The sequence below is a fragment of the Condylura cristata genome, unplaced genomic scaffold (assembly GCF_000260355.1).
Source record: "Condylura cristata isolate star-nosed mole 26May11 unplaced genomic scaffold, ConCri1.0 scaffold00001, whole genome shotgun sequence".
NCBI lineage: Eukaryota > Metazoa > Chordata > Mammalia > Eulipotyphla > Talpidae > Condylura > Condylura cristata.
In genome coordinates, this window is record NW_004567102.1 from 1,983,637 (window position 1) to 1,993,391 (window position 9,755).

Here is a 9,755-nt window from a genome sequence, read left to right on the forward strand (position 1 = left end):
CACACGTTCTCCTGGTGACATAGTCCACATTTGTTTACCTTGTTCAGTGTCTGTCTCCCCATTAGGATAAAAACCCCAGGGGACTTTTGACACTTTCCTGCTGAATCTCTGGTGCTTAGAACAGGACCAGATATTAGGTGAACAGCTGAGGGAACCCCGTGGAGTCAGAGAAGGTTCTGTAAAATGCTCGGACTACCGAGCCTCAACTGGACACTGGGCATCTGGGGGTTAGTTCAGTTCCCTGGGCCCCTCCTAGGTCTGTCCAGGCGAACCCAAGGGGGCCACGGGCTGGTGGGTGTCTCTGCGGAGACCCAGGAGCCCCTCCCCCACTCAGCACTGTCTCCAAAGGCTTCTTGTCCAAAAGAGCAGAGCGGGCTATTCTGGGGCGCTTAGCCCCCCCCCACCCCACCCTCAAGCCTCCTGGGGTCAAATGCGGTATGACCCTGCCCCCCCACCCTTCGGTCCCCAAATCCACTCCCAAGGGCTGACCCATGCCCCACCCCACCTGGTCCGTGGCCCCGCCCCACGCCGCTCCCGCAGGCGCTCACTGGTGCATTTCTTGACGTGGCTGCCCTTCTTGAGGGCGTGGCGGCTCAGCTTGCAATGGAAGTTGTCCTCCCAGAACTCCGCAAACCAGATGTTGCGCCGGTTGTTGTCCAGCGTGCGGCTGGAGAAGTAGCGGTCGAAGCCTGGCGGGGAAGCAGGAGGTCAGCGCCTCAAGAGCCCCCTTCCCTGCCGGCCCTCAGATCTTCCCTGACCCCCACTCGTAGATGCCACCCCTACCCCCCAGGGAAGATCACATCCTCTGATACGGGGCCCGCCAAGAGAACAAAATGTGGGCCATTTCATTTTACTCAAAATGAAAAGAGCTGTATTAAGTCCCAGGAGAAGCATGTGTAATCTCCCAACTGCTGCCTTTATGGAGGGGCACAGGATGAGCGTGTTTCCACCGCCTTTTAAGCACCTAAGTGCCAGTATAAGGCTGCTTTGCGAAGGAGCCACCTGGGGTTCCTGAGATTAGAGCAGAGACAGAAGCTGGTGGAGGACACCCAAACCTGGGAGCCCCTGCGCACCCTGGTTCTGAAGGGGAGATCAGACTGGGGGTGGCAGACTGACCGCGGCTATCCAGCAAAAGCCCGGCCCTGGATCTCCTCCCTTCAAGTCCATCGCTAACAGACACAGCCTCCTCCCCGATTCTGCCCTCAGCCAGAAGACTCCGTGCCAGGGTGGGCAGGCGGGTGGGCAGGCCGGGGGATGAATGGTGCCCTCCCCTCCCGATGCCCCTTCTGCATGGACGACATCTGCGGGCAACGCACACAGCCGGCTCAGTGCTCGGGGTGGGCCTAGAAGCTCAAAGGACCCCAACCAAGAGGTGGGCTTCCTGTCTATGGAAGGCTCCAGGTGACTTGGGGCGGTGGGGCGGGGGCTGGCCACAGCAGGGTTTCTCGGCCTTGGCCCTGCTGACACTTAGGGTGGTCTTGGGGTCTGGTCTTCCTGTGTGGGGAGACTGTCCTGTGCACTGTAGGGTGCTGAACAGCCTCCCTGGCCTCCCCCCACCAGATGCCACCAGCACTTTCCACCCTGGTGACCACCGACAGCACCACATACAGGGTGCGGGGGGGTGGTCAAACCCACCCCCAGATAAGCACCTGTGCCTAAAGGCTTCTCTAATGTCTGGGCGGGGGGAGGGGGGGTGGCAGCACTCGTCAGGTGAGTCCTGGGTTCAGATTCCAGCTCCACCCTGAATAGCCTCTGTGCCACCCACTGTCACTCTTCGCCATTGAACCTCTCTGAGTCTCATTCAGGTACCAGATGCAGACAAGAGTGTCTCCCGCGGCTGCTGGGAAGACTAAATGAGACGTCAGTAAGGGGCCTGGCATTGTGGGTGCCAACAGGCACAGTGTTGTTGCTTGGTCGGTGATGGCTTCAGGCTGAGCGAGGTGCTGTGGGCACTTCCTGCCTGTGCTCCCTCTGCCTCGGGGTGGACAGAGGCCAGCGCTCTGTGACCTTGGCAAGAGTCTCCCTTGCTCAGGCCTAGTCTCTTTGACAGGGGAGGGGCAGATGTCTGCAGGCCTTTCCAGTTCCATCATTGGTAGAATCTGCTGAACCCAGGGAGAACAGGGCAGAGGGCCCTGGGAGCCTGCCTCCCCCACAGTGAAGACAGTGGGGTCCTTGCCAAATCGGGCCACTGGTGGGAACTTTACGCCTTGCTCATGGCGAGGTTCCAGCCAGAGCAGTCTGTTCCTACCCAGGGTGGAGAAGGGGTGGGAAGGGATGCTGGCAGGGCAAGTGGAACCTCCCAAATCCGTCCCAACAGGTGTACCAGATCCAGGCGACCCTGCAGGGAGGCCGGGGCCCCAGGCCAGTGCCCTCCTGTAACCTGCTGGGGCCCCACCCGCTTCTGGCCATGGTCTCCTGCAGGTGCAGTGTGAAGGGATGGGACTCTCTGGGGACGGAGGAAAATTCCTGATAAATGAGCTCCTGTCCGGTCATGCATGTGCCACACCCAGATATGTCTGAGAAGGGAATCTTCTAGATTCAAATTGTGCGGGGTGAAGTGTGGTCAGGAAGGCCCCCCCAAGCCAGAGGGCACAGAGGCTGTGGGCCAGGCAGAGGAAGACAGGGCATGGGCATGAGGAGTCGGGGTGCAAGAGCCCCTGGAGAAGGAGACCGACCAGGAGGAGCGGGGCGGGGTGACACGGGCAGCGGTGTGGTGGGTGTGCTGGCGGGGCCTGCCGGCCTACCTCGCACGGACGTCCTCTTGGGGAGGATGGTGACGGCGCCCTCCGCCACGTCCTCCAGGTGCAGCACCGGCGCGCTCTTGGAGCCCCAGCTGTCGGAGCCCATCCAGAAGAAGTGGCCGGTCTGGTTGGCCTTCCGGGCCGCCTCCAGCACACGCCTGCAGGGACACCCGCCCCCAGCCGGCCGTGTCTGCCCACGCCGTCGCCCCCACCAGCCTCCCTGCCCGTGGGCCCAGCCCCACCCTGCCCACCCCGCCCAGACTGGCACCCTGCCCACTCACCCCACACCTGCCCACAGTGCCCCTCACCCACACCTGTAACCTCAGCCTCCGCCTGGCCCCAGCCCGTCCCTGCCCACCCCGCCCCCTCGCAGCCCAGACTGGCACCCTGCCCACTCACCCCACACCTGCCCACAGTGCCCCTCGCCCACACCTGTAACCTCAGCCTCCGCCTGGCCCTGGACCGTCCCTGCTTGCAGACCCAGGGTGCTCCCCGAGGCCCCTCGGGCCACATCGGTCTCTGCCTAGACCACATCTGCTTCCCTAGGTCTACACCTGCCCCAGGCCTGACCACATCTGCCCAGCCCTTCCTCCCAGGTCCCTGCCACCCCGGCCCTGAGCCCACACCACATCCCTTCGCCCCTTCTCACTCTACTTGCACACGCGCCCGTGCGTGCACACACACAGCCTTCTCTGTCTTACCCATTGCACTTGCTGCTTCCTGCCTGCATGCTCTGCCCACCCCCCTCCTTCCGGGCCAAATGTCTGGGTCCTTCAAAGAGCTGTTCTCGGCACCCTCCCGGATGAGGACAAGGGTGTGGGGCACCCAGCCCCTAGGATGACCGTGGTCCTAATCAAATCAGAACCCCGGAGCCCAATACAGGAAGGAGCCCACAGGAGGTGCTCAGCCAATGCTCAGTGGCCTCCAAAGGCATCTTCTAGGGGGCAGAATCTCCCCAACCCGGCTGCTTCCTCAGGGGGAAACTGGAGCACGGAAGAGACAAGCAGCCTGATCAAGATCACACAGCAAATGAGAGAGCGGGGTACTAGCAGTTGGCCAGACCCTTCCTGGGGCGAGGCCAGGAGGCCAGGACTAGTCTCCAGAGTCGTGGGGGCGGTAGCCGGGCCTGTGCGGTCAGCTGGGGCAGGGTCACCTGGGGCTGCCCCTTCCTCCATCCTCTCCTGGCTCTCGACACCCTAAGGCTCCAAACCTGCTACAGCCTCCCTCGAAGGACACACCAATGGTCAGCGAGGCCACTCTCAGAACCCACAGCCACAGTCCTATTAATACCCGCTACATCCAGCCGGCCAGATGCCCGGCGTTCCCGTCCTCTGTCCCTGCAAAGTCACCTGCGTTTATTTTTACTTCTGTTTGTTTCTGAAGATGTCGGTGATTTCCAGAAATGCCCCCGCCTCCCTCCACACCTCCCGCAGCCCTCCATCCCCCCAGGTGCCTCTTCTCCAGGACACCTGGCCCAGCACCTCTACCCTCTTGTTCCGATATGGGGGGCCATGGAGCTGAGGCCTGGAGTACACCTGGGACCAGAGTAGGGAGGGGGTGAGGGAGGGAGTCAGGGGGCAGAAGCTGATGTCTGGAGAGAGGAAAAGAGCTCAGAAGGGCCCTTCACATTCCCAACCCCCAGAGTCAGCTGACCTGTGGGCAATAGGTATGTCCTCTCCTGAGCCAGATTTTAGGGGAACTGTAAGCTTTGAGGGGGTTGGGAGCAGCTCCTGAGCTCAGCAGGACTCCTTGGACCTGGCCTTTCACTGCCTGAAGCTTCCCTATTAGAGGTGGTCCCTCTGCTTCTGAGCCCTCAGTGATCTAGAATGTCCCCCTCCATCCCTCCATCCCTACAGGACCCTGGCAATGTCTCCAGAGGGGGGGGGGGGGGTGGGTTCTGTTTTGCTGCAACTCAGGAGTCCAGGAGGGGGGTCTTTACCAAGCGGGGAAAGGTGTGGACAAGAATGGGACAGGTTGACAGTGGGGAAGGAGCAGGTGGGGAGGAGTTGGGGGGCAAAAAGGCCTCTCAGCTGGCGTGGGCAGGCGGCCTCAGGCTTTTGCAGAGAGCTCTCTCCACCAAACTCTGGGGGCGGGGGGAGGCATGTCTCCCCTCAGCCTGGGGAACCTCAGACTCAGAGCCCAGCTTGGCCTTGACATCTAGTCTCTGGGAGGTGATAGGTAGCCACCGGCAGGCAGAAGATTAAGGGGTGATCGAGTGCCCTTTTCGCCAAGCGTCTGACTCAGGACTCCAGGCAGATGGCACAGATGTGCACAGATGTGCACGGGGGCTGCCTGCATTTGCTGCACTGCCCAGTCCTGGCGCCCCTGTTCACCAGCTCCCTCTCGCCAGATGAAAAGGCCGAGGCCAGGGAGGGGCGAGACTGCCCACTGTGTGTGCCAATGCCGGGGCTGAGCCCCAGCCCTCTTCCCAACACTGAGCTCAGCGCAGGCGCGAGGGCGGGGCCAGCGCCCCTGCTCCCCGCCAGACTCAGCTCAGTGCTCTCTGCACATTCCCGCACTCTTCAAACCACACCATCAGGCGGACACCGTTAGCCCATAAATTCTTTTTTTCCTTTTCAGCAGAAAAGAGGCCCAGGGAGGTTGAGAAACTTGCCTAAGGTCACATAAGGGAGGGCAGCATTAGGGGCTCTGGCCCCAAGCCCAAGGCCTTAGTCCCTCTGTTAAAATACCTGCTCACGGCGAGAAAATAACAAAAATAATGAACAACCATATACCAGAGACATTCTGTGGGGGCGGAGTGGGGAATGGGATCAAAAACGGGGGCGGGGGGAAGGGAGGGAAATGCACGGGACTGTGGTGGTGGCACAGGGGTGATTTGGTGATGGGAAACCCGCGGGGATTACAATCGAGATGGAAAAAAAAAATGTGCAAGATGATGTAAAAATAAACTTTGTAATAAATAAAAAAAAAAAAAAGAACTAAAACAAAACAAACAAAAAAAAAAATACCTGCTCACCATCCGCGTGGTAGAATGCAAGCAGGGGGCAGGGAGGGTGCCATTAACAGGGCCTCATCCCCAGCCCGAGGGGGCTGCCAACCCACAATTCACCCGCCTCCTCTCTGGACCCAGGGTGGGGTGCCCATGCCCGGTTCCCAGCCCCCACCCCACCACCTCCTGCCCTCACCTGATGTCATCCTCATTGGCAAAGATGATGACCCCCCTGGCATTGGAGGTCTCCAGGAGGCGCCGGATGATCTTGTCGAACTCCCCGGGCTTGGGCTCCCGCGGTATCTTCACCGACTGGGCGATGCACACGCCCCCTGCGGGAGGGCGCTGGTCAGCCTGGCCCGGGCAGGGGCACCAGTGGCTCTCGCCCTGGGCACACGCTGTGCAGTCAGAGCAACCTCAGTGCACACTTTGGCTCCACCGCTCACCAGTTGTATGGCCACAGTCATGTCGCTTAACTGCTCTGTGCCTCAGTTTCCCCAAATATAACGGGCTCTAGCACGAGGCAGCACAGCATCACACTTAAGACCCGGGCTGGCTAGGTTCAAATCTCAGCTCTGCTACTCACAGCTGTGTGATCGAGGCCGGTTACTGAAATTCTCTGCACCTCCAATCATCATCCATAAAGTGAAGATAACACTACCTACTTCGCGTGGTTGGTTAAGTTTACAGTACACGGACACGTCAGTATCTGGCACACAGTGGTTTGTAAACACTGTCATCACCTTGTAAAGATTTGTGGAGGGAAAAGAAATCTGAAAATGAGAGCCAACTGCCCTCCGGGGGTACCTGTGCCTCCCACGCCACCAACCACTCACACCTCCTAGGGCTTCTGTCCCCAGGCCCTGGGCTCATCTACACCCCCCTGGGGAAGAGAGCACGCGGCTGCCCACCCCCTGCGCTAGGCCAGCACCCAAACCCAGACACACTGCCTTGCAAGGCCCCCAGGCCCCTCAGTGTGGTCTCCGGCCCCCACAGGCACGCTGGCCCCCACACCCACCCCATCGTATTCATGACCACATTCTCAGCAGTCAGCTCAAGAGAGCCGGGCAGCAGGCCCTTCTGACCGCAGGCTCCGGGCAGAGGGTCAACAGCCAGCCTGCTGGTGCTGGGAGAGCAGAGGCCAGGGCCCGCCTGCCTCTCAAGCTCAGGCCCTGCAGAAACCATAGCCTCCCCTGCCTAGCCCCCCACCCCCGCCCCCAGGCCTGTAGGAAGCCTCTGGGAGCCTCCAGGATGCAGAGTCCACACCAGAGCTCAGGTTTACACCCTGCAGGTGGCTCACAGGCACCTCCGGGCTCTGTCACTTCTCCCAGCATTTCTCAGCCTCGGCCATGTCTCTCCAGTGCCGGCAGGGGACAGGCGCTGCCCACATACCTGACCTCCCGGGGCAAAAGCATTTGTGGACAGCTGCTTCTGTGACGACCCTCACTGGGCAGGTGAGGAAACTGAGGCTCAGAGAAGAGAGTGGCTGGCCTCGAGCCACACCGCTTCCTGCCCTAGTGAGGTACAGAGGAGCAAGCCTCCAGGAGTCGGGCACAGTTGATATAAAAGCACGCCGGCTTATTCTTAAATCAAGCCAGATCCTTTCCCTATATCGGCACCTCCCTCTGCATCCCGCCTGAGGCTCTCGGCCCAGCTCTACTTCACACAGGATCTTGTGGGGGCCCAGTCAGTGCCTCAAGCCAGCCACCTTGTCTGGGCACCTGGCTGCCACTTCTGGGCATGCCTCAGCCTCCAAAAGCCCTCCGCTTCAAGCCAGGGCCACCTCAGTCTCCCGCACAGACCCCATGTACTCTCAGCGGGGCTGGGGCTGCCGGGGGGCACCATTCAAGGGGATGCTACCCAGCCACCAGGCCGACAGGGAAAGGTGCCAATGCCCAGCCCCCCCAGAGGAGGCGCCTCTAGCCACAGGCAGGGAAGCGGCAACCGGGGAAGGTGCTGCCCAGGGCGGCACTGTGTGGGGGTCTCAGGGGGAGAAGGTGTGAGCCCCAGAGGGTGGTGCTCTTGGGGGGGCGGGGACGAGGTGTGCTCGCCGGAAGGGAGCTGCTCTGCGCTGGGAACTACGGGGCTTGGGGTTGCATGGCACACACCCCCTCACACACCTGTCCCCAGGCAGTGGCCCCCTTGTTCTCTGCAGCAGGCAAGGCAGCCACGGCCTGCCACCTCCCTCACTGTCCGCACCTTGCAGGTAGACCAAGTGTCTCAAAGTAGTCTCAGGCGTGGTACTGGTAGCTTATGGGGAAGAGAACAAAGGCGGGAAGGACGAGGGTCCTTGGGCTGGACTGGGGCCCCTCCAGTCCCGGGTCACCGAGAGAGCTGGTGGGAGCCGGTCTGCAGCCCACAGCTTGGGCCAGCACCAATGGCGCCCAGGAGACGCTCGGCTCCCAGCTAAGCCCTCCATATGGCTCCTTTCCAGTCAGAAAGTGGGCCAATTGCGACGCTTCTCCCCCCACCCCCCATCTGGGGAGACAGATGGACACAAGGAGGAGGCTGGACGAGGGCGTGGGGGGGTGAGGATGAGCCACCTGGTCCAGGAGGGCGGAGGGGCCCAGGGGGCACAGGAGGGAGGGAGGGCGGGGGTGGGAGTGAATGGTTCTCAGACAGGGAGACACTCGGGGTTAAGTACCATTTGTGAGTGACGCTCCCCTATGAGGCCCACGGGCTGGGCTCGCCCCACAGCCCGGCACCTGTGTCTCAGGCTTCGTTTTGCTGGGAAAGAAGAATGAGGTGACCACCGCTCTGCCAAGTGAGTCACCAGGCACTTGAGGGCGAGCGTGGTCTGCACAGGGTGTGATAATCTCTCAGCACCGGAGAGTGAGGGCCCTGAGGGGACGCTGGGGACTTTCTGGCAAGCTCAACAACACTAGTGGCACAGATGGAGCGTCTACAGTATGTTGACTATTATTCTGCAAATAACGTTGATTCACTCATCTGAGGTTGGTATCGTCAGCACAGCCCTAATCTGTACATGAGGAAACTGACGCCCAGAGAGGTTGAATGGCTTCCCCGAGGTCACACAGTTAGGGGCAGCGCAGGTTTGAACAAAGACTGTCTGGCTGCTGCCACCACCCCAATAACCCTACGTCCCTATGTCCATGTCCGAGGTGGGGGAAGAGGCCATGGAGTCCAGGAACTAGGGGAGGGGCGTGTGGAGGGGACCAAGTCACCCACACAAGCCACCAGGCCCCCCGTGTTCCGTTCTGTGGCTGCAGCTCCGTCACTGTGAGGCCGACGCTCTCCCGGGACACTGTCTGCCAACCCCCCCACGGGCGGTGCTGGGGGGCGGGGGGGGTGTTTCCACCCTCCCCCCAATCTCACTTGGTGAATACGTGTCCACATTGATAGCAAATATAACCAAGCCAAGCCCAAGTAGCAAGGAACAAGCCGACTCCCTGGCTCGGAGGTGCAGCCTCCTCCAGGCCCAAGGCCCAGCATCACAAGAAGGGAGGGAAGGGTGGGGGGTTCCCCCGGCCTCCTAGGTCCTCCTGGATCCCCCTTGGTGAACCCTCCCCTCCACACCCCAGCCACCCCATCCCCTGGAGAGTAGCCAGCCGCCCCGTGCCAGCAGGCAGCTGTGGCCGAGCGGCCAAGCCAACGCCTCCACCTGCAGGGCCAGAGGCAGGAAGCCACGGCCGCTGGCCAGGAACATCTGAGCGCCTGGGGCTTCGGGGACCTCAGAGAGCTCCTGGCCCGAGTGGGACCCGGATGGCGAGACGGAGGCCACAGGGGCGGTGCCTGCCAGGGGCACACGGTGGCTGGGCCAGCGCCCACGCCGGATCAGGCTCTCTCCGCCACACCAGCGCTTTAAGGTGCAGACCAGCCCACCCAATCCTTTGTCACAGCAAGAGCAGAGCCGCCCCAACCAAGCCCCGGGGTGAGGAGAAGGCAGCCCCACACCACCCTGCACCCCTCCTACCTTCCCCAGCTCCTCAGCCCTCAGCCTGGCCCTATCGGGAATGCCCAGCCCACCTCCAACCCCGGCCCCGTTCCCCATCCTTCACCCCCCTCCTCCCACTTCCAGCTTAGGTGCACCCCAATGCTCATCT

At 61.5% G+C, this 9,755-nt stretch overlaps 1 protein-coding gene across 2 annotated transcripts in view; it reads right to left on the reverse strand.

The window, feature by feature from the left end:
• Positions 1 to 9,755, reverse strand: part of GRM4 (glutamate receptor, metabotropic 4) — a 101,633-nt gene that overhangs the window by 29,495 nt on the left and 62,383 nt on the right. For both annotated transcript variants that reach the window (XM_012722771.1, XM_004673388.2), the window contains exons 4-6: positions 5,888 to 6,023; positions 2,745 to 2,899; positions 549 to 689 (exon numbers count right to left, since the gene is read on the reverse strand). In XM_012722771.1, coding sequence (XP_012578225.1) covers positions 549 to 689; positions 2,745 to 2,899; positions 5,888 to 6,023 — 432 coding nt within the window. The remainder of the gene's footprint in view (positions 1 to 548; positions 690 to 2,744; positions 2,900 to 5,887; positions 6,024 to 9,755) is intronic.